The following is an 18209-nucleotide window of genomic DNA, read 5'->3' on the forward strand; positions in this document are numbered from 1 at the left end:
TCTTCAGAGTAATATAACTGATTTCGAAGCATATCATTCACAATATCCAGAGTATAAATTCAGCATTAACCAATATACTGAAAAGGCAGGAAACTGTGACTCCATTTCAAGGGAATAGACAATCAAGAGATGCCAACCCTGAGATGACCCAGATGCTGGAATGATCAGACAAGGGCTTTACAGCAGCTATTTTAACTGTACTAAAGGAAAACTAAAAACCAACCAAACAAACAAAAAACCCAAAAAACAAAAAACCCCACCATATGCTCACCAGCAGAATATCAGAAACAATATAAATAAATATTGAGACATTAAAAAACACTTTCTATGTCAAGAAGAAATAATATTTAAGACAAATATCACTTGCCTTCACAATTCATCATGGGCCCTGGCTCAAAGCCTTCATTGCAATTGCATTCAAAACTCCCAATAACATTGGTGCATGTACCATTTCCACACGGATTGCCAATTGAACACTCATCAGTATCTGAAAAAGAAGAATAAGAAAGTGCCACAAAGATGTTTTAGTTTAACAGCAGCATGCCCAGGAAGACCCATGCTTGGCCCTCACCCATTTCCAGGATCTGAGAAGGGCACATGTAACCCTGGCATCCCTTGGGCCTTGGCTGGCTGGCCACTATGCAGTGCAGAGGGTCTGAAGGATCAATGTGCAATGCTCTGGCCCCCAGGCAGCAATACTCGCCCTAAAGACGACAAATCCAGAAGAAGAATGTGGTCCTCTGCTTCAAGAGCAGGCATGGAAAGGCATAAAGTAAAATGGATTTCTTATCCAATGAGAGATTTTGGCAATTGTAAGTCTCTAGGACACGTAAGATTTTGTATGTTTGGTTGAAGACAGAGGTTGGTAACTCTCTCCATCTTCACATAAATCAGGTCTGACTGGAAAATGTAAGACAGGTGAAGAAGGTGCCACTACTAGCTATTTATCCTGGATTTGTAAATCCCCCCATCACCCAGGGTGCCTGAGAGACCTTTTACTGAATATGAGAAGTAAAATAGAACTTCAAAATTCTGTAATTTGGAGCCAACACTCACCCACACAGCGTACTCCAGTGTAGTCAAGGTTGTAGCCCATTGGACATTCACAGCGAAAAGATCCGTCGGTGTTGATACACTGACCATTTGAACAAATGCCTGGGCTCTCAAGACACTCATTGACATCTAAAATATAGAACTGCCCGTGAATTTCCTCATATAAAAAGATACGCCGGCCAGGCGCGGTGGCTCATGCTTGTAAATCCCAGCACTTTGGGAGGCCGAGGCGGGTGGATCACCTGAGGTCAGGAGCTTGAGACCAGCCTGGGCAACATGGCGAAACCCCATCTCTACTAAAAATACAAAAAAAAAAATTAGCCAGGCATGGTGGCGCACACCTGTAATCCCAGCTACTTGGGGAGGCTGAGGCAGGAGAATCACTTGAACCCAGGAAGTAGAGGTTGTAGTGAGCCAGATCGCACCACTGCATTCCAGCCTGAGCAACAGAGTGAGACTCCACCTCAAAATAAATAAATAAATAAAATAAAAATAAAAAGATATGCCAATACTGTGTATGTCTATTCAACACAAACTTGTAAATACTTCTTTTGTCAGAGAAATATGTATTTCATATATCACAATATAGTCTTATGATATACATATAATGTATATGATACAAAATAAGGGTTATATACGTCCATTAAATACAATATACTATATGTTATATAGTAAAGTTAGCATGAGTTATAAAATAAATGTAAAATAATATGTGTGTATTAAATAAGAATATAGGGATAAAATATATCAAAGCGCACCTTCACGTGTATCATGAAGACTAGGGACAGTTCCATGGCCATATGGACACAAATCCTGAAATGCAACTACAAAGAAAAATACAAATTCTCCATTATTGAAGACTTGAAATTATCAGAGAACTTAAGAAAGGATGAACAATATACATGAAATTACACTTAATTATGTTTCCGTTACAAAGCTGTCTATAACAAGACTCTTTTATTCTTATGATTTATTTCAAAAGTATATTTAGTGAGGGCCACCTTCTAGGATGTCACCTGCTCAGCGCTCCTGGTTCTTTCTGTTTGCTCCTTTAAAGCTGAGCAGCTAAAGAGAACTTCCCTGCCCATCACACTCAGAAGCCATCCCTAACCTAGAGGCCAAGCCAGCTGGAGTTTGCTGGGAATTATCCTATAATTTATGGGTGCCAACGAGACCTGAGGCTATTGATCTTTTCCTGTAAAGGGCCATTGTGCTGACTCAGCTTCTCAGAATTTAATGTAACATTCTGAGAGCCACCTGCGATACAATGCCCACATGGGACTCCTGCAGCAACCTGGAATATAATTTCCATTCCCTTCTTTCTCCTGCCTTGGACCTCTCAAATTCATACTTTTGAAAGCAAGTAATACTAACCTTGGAGGTGGGGAATGAAATAAAAGGTAACTCCACCTGTGCTTAGACATGTCTTATTCAAAAGCTGAAAGAAGTTTCTCAGGCTAGGTTGTTCAATGAATCATCAAAACTTATATGCAAGGAGATGATTTCACTCTCAAAGAATTCATAAATTACATGGTTAAACCCACTCTGGCAAACATTCAAAAACTGGTACACAAAGTGCTGTCTGATGATGTCATTGCTCTTACCTTCATCGTCTTTGGGGCACAGCTCACAGGGGTCCCCCCAGCCCTCTCCTGGCATCTTACTACAGCAGCATTTTGCTTTTGTGGTGTTGAAAGCTTTGGGTACAGAACACTTTCCATTTTCAAAATTTGTGAAGCAGAAGCTCTGGCGAGTATCTAATCAAAAAAGCAAACATTACAGATGGAATTATTTTGTAACACTGTTTGGACAGAACATTTCTCACTGTAGAACACGGGATGCAGACTAGATCAGCAGTTAAGGCAGGTCTGGAAATCTTCAATTGCTGATTTCATTTGCCAATTTAGATTGACCTGGCTACAAAATTATTTAATTATTTAATATGCTTAAAATATTTTTATAATGTGCTAAGAAAATTCGAGAAATCATGCTCAGTATCAAAGTGATTTCCACACAGTCTCTTTTTTTCACTGTTGCATGATAGTCTAAGAAAAACAATCGAGGTAACTTTCAGTAAGTTACATCACATCAAAAGCAACACACACACCAATATACAAAAAAGCTATGCCAACAACAAAATTAACATAGTCATTCTGATAAATCAGAATAAGAATTTTTCTTTTAGTAAAAAAATTTATAAAAATGTAGAAACAGTGGCAATAATTCAAAGTACCTTAAAAATTGTTTATTGCGTATGTTTGAGACCTAAATTTTTAACTTGCGGATGTATTTTAGCACAGACATGTATTTTGTTAGGACTAATACCAGCATGATGGTTTACAATTCAGCTTTAAAGTTTCTAAGCGTGAACTGTGACAGTGAAGTCATTCCAAATCTTACCAAAGCATCTCCGTCCATTATCAGATAGTACAAAGCCAGGGGGGCAGAGGCACTGGAAGCCCCCTGGAGTATTAGTACAGGAACCAAAAAGACAAATGTTGGGATCTTCATCACATTCATTTATATCTGCAGAACAGGGGGAGTATTTATTAGCCATTCAACACTTGAAAATAAACAATTGTCCATACTATCACTGTCCACTAGCCAGCTGATATTTCAGACAAGAGATATTATGTTGTATGTTTAACTTATTCATAAAAATAAACTATTATTGCTTCAGAAGTCAAAAGTTGTAATTTCAACCAACCATGTGCCAGAGAGTCCCAAGTCCATGTCCACCTTCCTGTCTTTGATCTTTAGGGGTGTATGTCTACCTGCCTACCTGACATGAACAACTCCATGTCTCATGGGCATTGCAGGCTCCATGTGGCCAAATGTTCTATGAACTGGTCCCCATCTCCCTGATACCTCTCTCTCAGTAATCCAAATTGTGATCCCCAAGTCACCCCTATTTCTCTCCTTTTTTCACTCCACATGCAAGCAGAACGTGGCAGCCAGTTCTACCTTCTCAGTACTTCCACAGTCATCATCATTTGCCACCAGTCTCTCAACTGATGTCTACATCTCCCTGTCTTCTTCTTGTCACATTGCCACCAGGGCTGCCTTTCTAAAACATCCATCTGATTACATTTGAAAATCTGTGCCTATGGAACTGGAGGGCCGAGACATATTTTTACAGTGTTATCATTTCCCCCTTTCCCTGGAATGCTTCCTTAAAATAAATAAGCATTCCTGCCTGACTAGTGATTTTTCGTCATTTTTTGTGGGAAGTATTTATTTAATGGAATGTTTTAACCACATGAAAAAATACTACTTTTCAGGCACATTAGAATGTAAGCTCAATGAGGACATGACATGTCTGTCTGGCTCGCTGTTGCACCTTCAGCTCCTAGCACAGTATCTGGCACACACAAGTTCTCAATTTATGTTGGTAGAAGTTTAACACAAGAGTCATCACATCCCTTCTGTAAAATGACAAAAAACTGCAGAAACCAACACCACCGTCACCACCAACAACAAAAAACAAACACAACAACTCCTGCAATGGCTCCACACTGACCACAGGCCTGAGTTCAATCTTCCGAGCCAGCCATTCTATGCTCCTTGTCGTGCTCATGCTGCCTATGTTTCCAAATAGCCTCTTCCGTTCTCTTTCTTTGGTTGATCAGTAAAATCCTAGCCAACATTTAAGAGTGACCTAGACAATCATCAATCCTCTGTGACAGGCTTTCTTGAACTGCCACCCTCTCACAACTACCACAATGATCCCTAACCTCCTGAGGTGCTCCCATCTCCTGAACAGACCTCCAGTACAGTGCCTGTCACATTGTATTACAGGTTTTTTATAAAATAGGTCTCTCCCTTTAGGTAGTAAGTTACCCCAAAGCAAAGATGATGTTCCTGTATTTCCAGCACCTAGAAAGGTGCCAAATGTTCACTGTAATACCCACTGAATGTAGGAATGAATTTATATCTGTGCAGGGTATGTGTACACTTATCTATGTATGTGTATGTGTGTGTGTGGTCCCGTTAGAATGTCATCTGGGAAAAGTTGGTAGAAAAGATACTAGTCTGAAGAAAATCTTCTTACAGTGAAGTAAGTTAATTAAAAACTATTGTTTCACACTTTGGGAGGCCAAGGCCAGTGGATCACTTGAGGTCAGGAGTTTGAGATCAGCCTGGCCAAGACGGTGAAACCCCATCTCTACTAGAAGTACAAAAATTAGCCAAGCGTGGTGGCAGGCACCTGTAATCCTAGCTACTCGGGAGGCTGAGGCAGGAGAATCGCTTGAACCCAGGAGGTGGGGGTTGCAGTGACCCAAGATGGTGCCACTGCACTCCAGCCTGAGTGACAGAGCGAGACTCTGTCTCAAAAAAAAAAAGTAATAAATTAAAACCATTTTTTCAGAGATGCAAACTAGTGTCATTGCCAATGATAGATAAAGGAAAAGGAAATATTTCTGAAACTTAATAAATGATAATATATGATATCTTAATAAAATAAAAGCTATCCATACTTTCATTAAGAGGAAAGGTAGCCAAGACTGCCTAATACAAGGAGGCATGTGTATTTCTATTTCCTTCCTAGTGGCTGACACACTACTTTTATTAGCATTCCGTAAAGAGAAGGATTACAGAGACAAAGAAGAATCAAGGTTGAGCATGAGAAAAGAAAGTGGAAGAACAACAGGATCTTAAACTTTTCAAGAAACTTCTTACTGAGATGATTCCAGTATTATTGTTTATTTTTTTAAGTATTAAAAACACCAGATAATCTTATAATGAACTATACAAATCAGAAAATCAGAATGACTAGGGGATACCCATGGTATCTAATTATGTGGTCTGAAGAATAATTAAATTCTATGAAGTAAACTACTTCCTTCTGCCCTGTCTATTTAACTCCCTTAAATATGAACAGTAGAATGATATATCTTTAGGTAGAATCTTGCCAAGGGCGACAGAATTAAAAAAAATTGGATAATTCAAAGGCAAAAAATATCCTTAGCATCTTTTCACGTTAGAAAAACCACACTAAGATGCCAGTGCTTCTGAATTTCAACGAGGCTGTAAAAAATAATTTGTATAAAAGTGAAATAAAGTGAACTGTAAAAAAAGGTCAGACTTCATCATGTCCACTAGGCAATTCTGGGACCCACTTTTGATGTAGTTACAGTGTTCGTGTGTGCTGGAAGAGTTTCAACAGAAAAACATCTGTTATGACAAATGGATTAATATTTTCTGCTTTGACATGAGGCCTTCCCAAGAAAAAGAATGCCTCAACAGCATTGTCGAGATTTTTCTGCTTCACATTTCTAAGACCCTAAACACCTTTAATAGCTGTTTTAAAACTAGGTGCCAAATATTACAATTTTTGTAGACACTCTTTAAATTCACTGAAAGTCGCTGTTGACATTTGGAAAAAAGATTAGTGTATGCTGAAAATTCTTTGACCAGCATTAGATTTCTGGTAATGAAAAAATCCTACATCCCTAAGTTTTTATTCTCACCATCATTTCTGATGGTTCGGTAAAACAGATGTAGGCAGCTATATGTTTAATTCCTTAGGTCAGCATGCTTGCAGTGGTTGGCACTTAATATGTTTACAGAGTCTTTACCATGTCTTACTATACGGAACTACTTGTGGGCCTCAGAATAAATGTTACTCTTACCAATGCAGTTCTCGCTTTTTACTTCATACCCTGGGGGACAGATGCATCTGAAGGATCCCTCCAAATTCTGACAGGTACCAGGAGAGCAAGAGCCGGGAAGGGCAACACACTCATTAGTGTCTTTAGATAAAAAGAAGAGAAAAAATAATTTAAGCATGAGATAATTGTTGCATAGATTTATCTGTCTGCCAAATTATAGTAACATGAATTCAACTCGGGTCCTCTGATCTACTGGGTCACCATGAACAAATATTCCCAAAGATACTCTTCTGACATCTTGGATATTTCTTGTTTGGCAAGTGGCTAATTTTCTTTATTTGTTTCCTTTGCCTACTTTTCTTAAGACGTGGACAGCCTCAAGCTCTGTCCTCAGTAAAAACACTGCCTATGAGATATTCCCATTGTTGATACCTTAACTAAAATTTTCCATCATAGCTTATCTTGGTCATGTGCTCTGATGATTAAATGAAATATTAATGAGTTCTTAAGTGAAAGGAGGCGAGGTACACATCATCATTTTACAAAACAAAACACCACAAAGACTGCTTATTATTTAGATACTTACCTATACAGTTTTTGCCATCTGGGGTAAGTTCATAACCTTCGTTACATAGACACTTGAAGGAGCCAATTTCATTAAAACAACGTCCATTTCTGCACACCTGACCAAAAAAGGAACTGCACTCATCTATGTCTGTAAGCAAACAGGAGTACGTTTTTCAGAAAGAACTCTTAATATGTATATTGTTTCACAAGATGCTACTTAAAAACATACTTATTGGCATGCATTTATAAGAAATCCCATATTACAATTCCTCATCAACAGAGAAAAATGGCACATATCATAAGGATCATATAATTAATAGGATCCCATAGAGTCCTACTATTTTTCAACCATAAAGATGCATTTTTTTCATTTTTGATATTAACATAACTCATGAATTTAGAACCAGATAAAAATCAAGGTTTAAGGTGAAGCTTTCCATTCTTTCTAAGTGAAAAATATTTATTTTCCCACAGGCCGGGGGATATGTGGGATTTAATCTGATTGCCTAATTTGCATATACTTTACCTGGAGCTAAGCTGACCATATTCAGGGAACAAATAAATGAGCTTATTTATTACAGGAAAATCAATGATATTAAAAACACTGGGATTGCTGATAGCACACATAATTGAAAGAAAAAAGACATTAAGTATTAAGTTTTCATTTAAGTTTTAGTTCTCTCTGACTGTACAAAGGCTCTAGGAAACTAGTCAAGAAGGCAGCAGTTGAATAAAATGTCCAATTAGCTCCACTTTTTTTTCACAATTGTGGAATTTTGAAAAATAAACAGAGAGGAACTTATGTTGGGTTAAATGAGGAGGTGGGGATGAGCTCTGATATAGTCCCACAATGGTAGAAAACCTAAGTTCTTTCACATACCTTGCAGGGCCATGCGAATTACAACACATTATGCTGTAAATTACCCATGCAGTTCCTGGCATGCAGCAAACAAGGAATAAACATTTGCTGTCATTTCTCTTATTCTCTCCTCCAACTACCTCAGGACCCTCTCCCACTCACTATGTTTCCATTTCACATTTGTGTGTTGCTGTGGGCCAAAGACTAAAGCCACTCACTATGTTTCCATTTCACATTTGTGTGTTGCTGTGGGCCAAAGACTAAAGTCCTGTATGGCGCATAGGAGATATTTCTGAGGGCTAATCTAGAAACCTAGTCACCATTCATTATTTTTGTGGGGAAAGGCATTCTGGCTTCAAAAACTGATGGAAAATGAAATGTCAAGACATGACAAGTGTAAGTAGGAGGCAACTGGTACTTGAATGTAAATAATCCAGAATGGATTTAAATGAAATACTTGTAATAACATTGAGACAATGAAGGGTCTATTTTTGATCTCATTAAGGGAATACAAATAACCCAAACCATAAATCAGTCCCAATATGTTTACTGTGATCTGAATGACCTTTTTTTCCTGAAATGATTGGTTGATTGACAAAAGGGTTCAAGAGTATATTGTCTTGTGACAATTTAGGCCAATACTATGGTTTCAGTTAACTAGAAACCACTCAATGAAATTATATATCTTTTGGCACATATTTGCAATTTTAGTAATATAATTTTTTTTTGTTCTTTAGTTTTGTTTTTTATTTCAGCACATTGTGTGGAAATGAAATAGAAGCAATAAAGGACTGAATGAAGTACTTACCCAGGCAATCATTATTATGAGTGAGTTCAAACCCTGGGTAGCACAGACAGTTATAGGATCCAACGGTGTTTTTACAAGTTCCATTTCCACATGGATGCCGCTCACACTCATCAACATCTATAAAGAAATATTGGCTCAAAAAATTCAATTTTTAACTAGAAAAAAATAGGCTATTAACCGTTTTATATGTTTAACCTATGGAATTATTTAGATTTTCCTCATTCAGTACTAGGAACTCATATCTACTTGAGGAAAATGAGTATGAGATATGGAAAAATCAAAATTACAAGAATCAAAATTGTAAAATTAAAAGAAAATAATACAGTTTAACAGGTACTGACTGTACTCAGACAATACTCAGACACAGCCTAAGACAGCATCCCCCTAGCAGAGATGTATTAATGAGCAGGTCTGCTTAATAATCGTAAATAAAACTGATCTTCTAAAATACTAAAACAATTTGTTTCATTATAAAAGGCATTATAAACACTTACCCAGAAATTTAAATCCCTTAATTTGAGCAGAAAAACAAAGACAAACTTTAGTTTACTTAATTGTATGAAGTAATGAAATCCAAATTGAAGTTTATTAGAATTCACTATTAGCCTTCAAAAAAACTGAATTAAGAAAATATTTAGAAAGGTCATTCATCATATAAGAGAGCAGACTCCCCAACTATGAATTACAGGCTGCTGAAACTCTACCACACCAAAAAAAGGGTGGGGGCTGGTATTGTTCTTTAGGAAGGAAGCTCTGTATAAGGGAAGTCTTACTGAAGAATCTGACTAGCTTTTATGATGGAAGAATTGTTATGAGTGGACAGATTTTCCCTGTATGAGTTTCTGAATCACAAATATCATATTTTTTTTTTTTTGGTAAATCATACTCTCTCTGGGAGTATAGCAAGAAGAAGCATGTATAAGCAAGCATTCTTAGGGAGTTCATGCAAATAAGACCAGATCCCGTATACTCCTTTGTATAAACATCACCTAGAGAATTTTCTCTGCCATTATGGGAGAAGGCCAAAGGGAGGGGTTTACGAGGCAATGGATGAACCTGGAGACATACTCCAGGTATTCCCTGTTGTATGGATGTGTCATGAAGGAAACCAGTCCTGCAGTACTGAAATCTGATTTTAATATTCACATAGATAATATCTTGAATATCAAAAGAGTAACTGAACAGCCCTAGCCTTTTCTACACTGAGAACATGCTAATTACAAGTAGCCACGTTTTAAATTTAATTTTCCCCTTTCAAGTGCAAAGCACAGAAAGAAAACTCTTCAGCAGAGGCAGAGCCAACTGCTGACATCAGACTTAAGGGGTTATACTCAGTCCCAGCTTCATGGCATCCAGCCCATCTGTCTTTGAAAACCTATTAATCATCAGCTCAGCAAGTACTCACTAAGCACTATTATCACTTGACTACCCATTACATTAGCTACTGGGAATTTTTAAAGAGTTTGGCTATATTTGCTCCTAAAGCTATTTTTAAGAGATAAAACACAAAATATGTACATAAATCCCATGTATTCAACAATTTGTTTTAAAAAAGCATGTGCATATGTGTTTAAATTTATTAAGTTTAATGCTGTCACTCTTACTACTCTCTTGCATCCCAAAATGGTGTCTTGAGTAGAAACATGAAGGTAAAGGGCTGCAGATGCTATGGTAAGTTCCACACGAGCCCAAGTGACTCAGAGTGTTTTTTCTTGTCAAGCCATGTGAACATCTTCTGGAGAAAAAGTTGTGAATCACTGAACAGAAGAACACATCGCAGTATGTCCCTGCTTGCAAATTTTATATTGAATCAAGACTTAAACAGTTTGACCTAGTTAATTTTTTGCAAGATTGTTTCTGACAGAGACATAGTAGTTACTCATAACTTGATGTAACTGTGATCTGTTCTGGAGTCCCAGCCCCACTTCACTCCCTGGAGCCACATGTCCTTCTTACCCATGCACATGGTCTGGTCCTGAGAAGCTTTAAAGCCATTGTGGCAGATGCACTGGTAACTTCCTTGCAGATCAACACACAAGCCATGACTGCAAACGTTAGGAATTTCTAAACATTCATTGCGATCTAAAACAAAAAATAAAATAAAACAAATGTTACATGTATCTGATTTTTATTAAGATTTCTTCATTTTTCACAGTTGTGTTTCTCTAACCTGCTATTAATTATTATAGACAGGCTGAAAATGAACCATAACAACAGCTGAATCAAAATGAGCAGGCCTTTAAAGTATCCAACCCTCTTTTTTTAATCATGCAAATTTTTTTATGTTTATTGGTATCTCAAGGATATTATTTTATTTTAGGTCCAATCCTGGGGAAATCCATTGAAGAGACCTGTTTTCTTAACAAAATAATCTAAAAGATACAGTGAAATAGGTTCACTATAAATGAACAGGTTAAGTGAGAAAATATTTCCCAAATTATTCTTGAAGTATTTTTTGATAGGAAATCTAAGGAATCTTGTGCTTAGTGCCAAACAATGAATCAGCCTCTTTCTTACCTACACAGGCCCCATTGGGTGAAAGTTTGAAACCTGCAGCACATTCACAGCGGTAACTACCAGGACTATTGATGCAGTCTGCATTCCGCTGGCAGAGATTATCACCATTGCTGCACTCATCTATATCTGAAAGAGCAACAATTCCCTTTTAAAAGAGTCCTTTTTAGTATTGTATTAGCATTACATTCACATCACACTTTGATGATCAACTCTTGAAAAATTGTAGAAGAAATAGTAAAAATCAGAAACCATCTAAATGCTATTTATGTATAGCAAATTATACTGGATAAAGGACATACTTTATTCAGATTACCTTCGCAAACCAACAGCAGGTCATTGTAACTGAATCCTGTAGGGCATTCACAGCGGAAACTGCCAATCTGGTTAATGCACACACCATTTGCACAAATGCCTGGAATCTCTTTACATTCATCAATGTCTGAAATGGAACAGATTTGGTCAAATATATGTTGTTCTGCTTAATATACTTACCATATAACCTTGAATAATGCTACATGTACCCTGGGATGAGTACAAATATTCAGTGTCACAAAAATCTATTATACACTAGTATAGAAAATTTTTTTGGTTTATAAAAACATATATACCAGAAAATAGAAACAGTGATGGAAAAAATGTAAGTAGCTGATAAAATATACCAAGTAATTTCAGAGTCAATATAGCAAGTGACTTTCTAGGCAATCAAACCCCTTCTTCAGGTTACCCTAACTGCTGCTATTCATTTGTTTAAAAAGCTAAGTTTTCATCATTGTATGTATTTTGTTTTATCATGTATTCATAATGGAGACTTAAAATTATATTGCTTAGGCCAGGTGTGGTGGTTCACACCTGTAATCCCAGCACTTTGGGAGGCTGAGGAGGGTGATCACCTGAGGTCAGGAGTTCTAGACCAGCCTGACCAACATGGTGAAACTTCCGTCTCTACTAAAAATACAAAAAATTAGCCGGGTGTGGTGGTGGGTGCCTGTAATCCCAGCTACTCGGGAGGCTGAGGCAGGAGAATCACTTGAACCTAGGAGAGAGAGGTTACAGTGAGCCGACATCATGCCATTGCACTCCAGCCTGGGCAACAAGAGCAAAACTCCATCTCAAAAAAAAAAGAAATTATATTGCTTATCGAATCTTTGAGGAAGGAAACTAGAGTGAGCAACACAATGTACATTTAGAAGGAATTAATTAATATGAAAAATAAGTCTGCACATTCATATTTAGACCAGTAAAAAGGGATACTGCAAAAATACACCAAAAATTTAAAAATGTACTTAAGAAAATAGCAACTAAAGGTCAAAATAAGGTAGATTATTTAGAGTCATGTAATACAATGTGCATGACAAGGACAACTGAAGCTTTAGCTTGGTGGATGTGACAAATATTGAGATAGTCACACAACTACCATAACCCAATCACCAGACTATGCGCTGATGGAGTATCATTATTGATTCTTGGTTAGAGTCTGTAAGCCTGTTATTTCTCTCTTATCTAACTATATTAGATTGGATCCCAGATTATTATATTTTGTGGTACTCTTGAATTTTAAAAACATAGAATAGATTTTTACAGAACACTACACATATGTATTAAAACAAACATAATCTGGAAAAACTCACCAACAGCTTTTCCTGTGTGAATGTCAAAGGTGAATCCAGGAATATTTCCACATATGGTTTTAAAGTCAGCTTTAAAATACAAACACAGCAATGCACTCTTAAATTTCTCAAATTCCTTCAAAATAACATTTTGTATTACTTTCACAAATATATTTTACATTATTCATAACCAGACATTTTGATTTCAACTATATGTATTTGATAGCAATGCCAGCTTCTGCTAGGAGTGGATCTAGGCATTCTTTACCATTATTATCATTGTTATTTCTATTATTCTCATTAACTTTTTACTGCTCTGATATCAGAAGGCAAGTAAATCATTATAAGATTCAAAATGTCTATTTAGATATTTAAATACTCTTTTTCTTCTGATATGCAGAGCTTTAAAAAACATCCAATATATAAAGATTAAAAAAAGAGAAGTACAAATTGAAAAAGGAATTACAGATTGCACAAAGGTAAAGACATGCAAAAATAATGTTGTAGAGGGGAAATAGGTAAACAATGAATAATGAATGAGATGCGAATTTTGTCTTTTTTTTTTTTTTTTTTACTGTGTCTATTGGTTGGAATGTGAAATTTGAGTCATCAAAAACAATGCATTATGAAATAAAATAGGGACCATAAAAGGTATTCTTACACATAATTCACCAAATCAATGGAAATTTAAAAGAATTCTAATTTGCAAGATGAAAAATGCTTCTGACGCTCACTGCTATACAAGTGAGTAAAACTCCTGAACACAGTATTACGTAAAACTTAAACTGCATACTATATTCCAAGTGCTATCAGGTCAGGGATATTGTATATTTCATCCACCAATATATACCGAATATTGAGAACAGATAGAAAGACAACAGATGCTCAATTTAATGGTTTCTAATTGTCTGGAAATGTGCAAATTATAATTTATATGTATAATCTCCCTAATTGTCATTGCAACCATATGAATTAGTCACTGTAATTATTTATTATTCCTATTTTATACATGAGAAATTAGTTTCAGAAAGGATAAATACTCTGCAGGAGGTTCCACAATAAGTATCCTAAGAGTTTTGATTTAAATACAGACACGTCTCTCAACTCCAAGCCTTTCGCTTCTTCTCACAAAGAAAGTGCCATTTTAAACCCCCAAATCAATGATCTTCAATTTGTAACTATGGAGTTTGAAAGTTGAGAATTGTAGGAATATTTCTATTTAATTTTATGGAACATAATAATGGCAAGATAAGGCTAAGAAAATCCATTTGACCAGTGAATTAGAGCCACTGAAAAAGGCCTATGTGTTGCTTTTCATCATTTCTCTCCTTAATTTCATCAACATGAAACATTTAAATACATATACCCTAAGTAATATTTGGTAACAAATGCATAATCACTGTTTCTTATTTGGCCTACTGGTTCAACTCTTAGTATCTATAGTTATTAAAAGTAGCCATTCTCCAGGTCATAAAAGAGAACCTGATGGACAGCAATTTTAAGACAAGCATTTTTGCTCTTATCTCTATTATCTTTCACTTTTTCTTTCAAAAGAATCTGTCTTGTGAAAAAAACATGACCAAGTGAAGACAAGCTCTATTTTTTGCCTAAAAATTTCATTGATGTCTGAGGAAGAAGATGTAAAAGGCCCATTTTGACAACGGGTTGCTTTTATGTAAAATTCTCTCATAAAAAACACTTCTCGCTCATAAAAAACACTATTTTCCACGGCTGAACTAAAAAAAAAAATCCTTATTGAATTTAGTTTTTCTCCAAATATTATACCTTCCATGTCTAGCACAGTGACATACAGTAGTTGCTCAAGAAATATTTGTTTGATGAATAAATCTATAATTGACAAGCATAGTTTAAGACAGAGTTTAAATGGACTAATGCTATAAACTCTAACTCTTCAGCAATGGATCTTATTTTCAGGATTCACAAGCCTATCCAACATAATGTCTCAGAAGTTAGTGTTTGAATTCCAAACAGGACCACTTGGGAAACAGAACTATATGATGCTCTTGGGATTTTTTGGAACTGAGCATCTCTAGTTTTAGCATGCAGTGACTTTGACTATACTGTTAGATATATGCGTGTATCACTGACGTGGCAGTCAGCAGATGCATGAGCCGTGTGCTTACCTGTTCCTGGAGTTGGGCATGGTTCACAAGGTTTGTTCCAGGCTTTGCCCACATTATATGTGCAGCAGCACATCCTTTTCGTCACATTGAAAGGCAACTCATTCTCACAAGTGGTTCCATTATAGCTTCGGTAGCAAAAGCTTTTTCTCATGTCTACATAAAGAAAAACAAAGAAGCTAGCCATTTGTATCCACAAGTAGTTTATAATGAAGCCCACACAGGTGTAGACATCAAGTTTTCCTGATGAACACAACTCAGAAAACCTTCTTAGTCATTGGAGGCTATCTTGAAATAACTATTTAAACATAAATCATTTTTAGATTAACGTCTCCCATTTATCCTTAGATAAAGTATTTCACTTATAATTTTCTTGGGAGACAATGTTAATACATATTTGTTTTTCTCTCAAAATCATTTATTTAATTAAAAAAAATAAAGCATTAAAATTTAAATGTTCTTTTATTTGTATATTAATGTTCACACTATATGAATGGAGATGAAAAATTTAAGAATATATAACATTTGAGGAGATTTTCTACATTAGACTCATGCTTTTAAAAATTTAAATGTATATCCAAAGGTCAAAAACTTGATACAAGGCCAGCAGCTTGCAAGACACTGAAATACCTCAATTCACGAAGATTTAACTTCCAAACTTCCTGAACAATAATTCTGAGACATAAGTGCTTTACGTGTGAAGTCGACAACTGTGCTCTAATTAATCTCAGAGTTCTTTACCTACCCATGCAGTTGTGGCCTCCATTGACCTGCATGTACTCAGGTGGGCAAATGCAGGTGTAATTTCCCAGGGTGTTATAGCAGGTCCCAGGCCCACACACACCAGGATGTGCAAAACACTCATCAATATCTAGAGTAGGCAAGAATATCCATTAATTAATAAATCTATTTTTTCAATGAATTTATATTACTTAATGACTGAACAAAGCATAGGTGATTCTCTAAATCCCCATTTATGCAAAACTTAGAAACAAAGAAAATATCCCAAATATGCATTTATATAACACAGATACATCTTTCTTCAAAAGAAAAAAAATCCCCATATTAAAAAATATAAAGCATCAAAAGAAATTATTCTAAAGTGGCAAAAAATAATTTCCTTGGCACCTATATATATATTTTTTTTATTGCAATTCACATTCTTCAATTGGAATTTCTTTAAAGCCTGCTTTTGTCCTATGTCACTTAGGCTAAGTTTTAATGCCAACTTTAAAGTGAATGCAGGTTGGGAAAGCCTTTGTCTTTGTAGCTTCTTTCAAATTAGTAACCATTCAGAGATTCTTAAAGCAGTGCAGCTGCTGGTTGTTCTCCTCATTACATCCTATTTCTTCCAGATGCATTTATCAAACATGTTCCAAAAGAAAAGTTATAATGGAAATAATTACACTACACGTTTAATGTTCAGTTAGAAGCATTCATTTCACAATTAAAATATTGAGATTCTACTGTAAGCTAGAACTTGTAGCTGTAATGATGAGTAAGATGTGGACCTTGTCTCCAGAAGCCCCCAGTTTAGTGGTGAGACAGGCCCCTAAAAGAACTGAAATACCATGTGATAAAGTGGGGGGACGGAAGCAAGAATGGCAGCTGCATAACCTTTGAACTTCTTCATACCATATAGTCCAACATTTAAAAATTACTGATCAATATTAAGTTAATGGTCACATTTAAGCTTACGAATTTTTCCTATGTAAAATGTAATTCTTATCAATATATTCACTAATAACTTACTTCATATTGTAGGTTTTCACACTATCCCATTTTCCAATTTATATTTAATCAACCCTCCTAGAAAAATACAGCGAATTATGGCAATGAGCTGTAAATTAATTTGTCTAGCATCATACAACTTAGCCACACGGATATGAAAGGAAAAAAGCTATGAACCAATCTTAATTGAGCCTTTTGTAGAATGTGAGGATGGGCCTTTCCCCCAGGCCTCAGCAGCCATTTTGTTTTAAACAGCACTGAGCATTTTAGGCATCAAATTCATCTCACCTTCACAGATGCGGGTTTCCTCGCTGAGGTAGTAGCCTTGTGGGCACTCACACTGGAAGCTCCCAAAAGTGTTGATGCAGTTTCCACCCTGGCAGAGACCTGGTAATTCCTGGCATTCGTCAATGTCTACAAAAGGGGAGACAGTGCACTTAAAACAAACACCTTCATGAAGGATGAGAGTTAATATTAGAGCTTTCAAAAGTGTGATCTTGTAAGAATCAGCAGATTTCTATGCATCCAAATGAATGCACACTTAGATGGCAAGTTTATTCTGCTCAAATATCTTCTTGGCTTTGTCATAGAACCTTTACCATTATCTGAGAAAATGAATAAAGTTAAGTTGGGGATTATTCAAGGTAGAGGACAATGGGAAAGAGTTTCTCTGCAGAATAGTCAGACATCAAATCACTTCAATGGATCATTACTGCTTGATAAAAGTGGTAGTTTAACATTTTAGTAATTAAAGTCCATCTGTAATTTTACTAAATTATCCTGTTGGGGCTGCTCTGCCCTAGCTTTTCTACCAGCTTTTCTCTATAATTAACTCTTTACCTTGTTTGAATCTAGGTGACAATGGGATTAGCTCACCTTCTAAAATGATTGTGATGGGGTTAGGTCTGAAGCCTTCACCTCCGGGACACAGGGTGTAATATTCAGCTACAAAACAATAGAAAAATAAGAGGTTTGATACCTGTGTCCAAGTGGCTGAGACAATGAGCAAGCATTCAGCAAATGACAGGCTCAGTATACTCATCCTAAGGGGTGTATCCAAATTTTTCTTAGTGCCCTTTCAAATACATTTAAAGTTACACATTTTACACAAAAGATCATGCTTTATTAATCACATACACAGTAGAATAACACGAACCATTTGTTTTTAATTAAAGAAAAAATTCCCTTGCAGCTCTTTTAGCTAGTAAATTAAGACTAGAGAAAACAGGCTTTGGTTCATGTTCATATCAGAACAGATGTTTCAATTTAAGGCATTCTATAATTGACTTCAAGAATACAACACACCTATGAAGC

General features: G+C 36.1%; 1 protein-coding gene across 2 annotated transcripts in view; it reads right to left on the bottom strand.

The window, feature by feature from the left end:
• The window catches only part of FBN2 (fibrillin 2), a 283862-nt gene that overhangs the window by 36402 nt on the left and 229251 nt on the right, over positions 1 to 18209 (bottom strand). For both annotated transcript variants that reach the window (XM_024246978.3, XM_054555893.2), the window contains 16 exons: positions 17772 to 17840; positions 17184 to 17309; positions 15910 to 16035; positions 15168 to 15320; positions 13045 to 13113; positions 11730 to 11855; positions 11417 to 11542; positions 10856 to 10981; positions 8900 to 9016; positions 7252 to 7380; positions 6687 to 6806; positions 3454 to 3579; positions 2658 to 2810; positions 1812 to 1877; positions 1057 to 1182; positions 368 to 487 (listed from right to left, as the gene is read on the bottom strand). In XM_024246978.3, coding sequence (XP_024102746.2) covers positions 368 to 487; positions 1057 to 1182; positions 1812 to 1877; positions 2658 to 2810; positions 3454 to 3579; positions 6687 to 6806; positions 7252 to 7380; positions 8900 to 9016; positions 10856 to 10981; positions 11417 to 11542; positions 11730 to 11855; positions 13045 to 13113; positions 15168 to 15320; positions 15910 to 16035; positions 17184 to 17309; positions 17772 to 17840 — 1878 coding nt within the window. The remainder of the gene's footprint in view (positions 1 to 367; positions 488 to 1056; positions 1183 to 1811; positions 1878 to 2657; positions 2811 to 3453; positions 3580 to 6686; positions 6807 to 7251; positions 7381 to 8899; positions 9017 to 10855; positions 10982 to 11416; positions 11543 to 11729; positions 11856 to 13044; positions 13114 to 15167; positions 15321 to 15909; positions 16036 to 17183; positions 17310 to 17771; positions 17841 to 18209) is intronic.

This window comes from Pongo abelii, chromosome 4 (genome assembly GCF_028885655.2).
Source record: "Pongo abelii isolate AG06213 chromosome 4, NHGRI_mPonAbe1-v2.0_pri, whole genome shotgun sequence".
NCBI classification, from domain to species: domain Eukaryota; kingdom Metazoa; phylum Chordata; class Mammalia; order Primates; family Hominidae; genus Pongo; species Pongo abelii.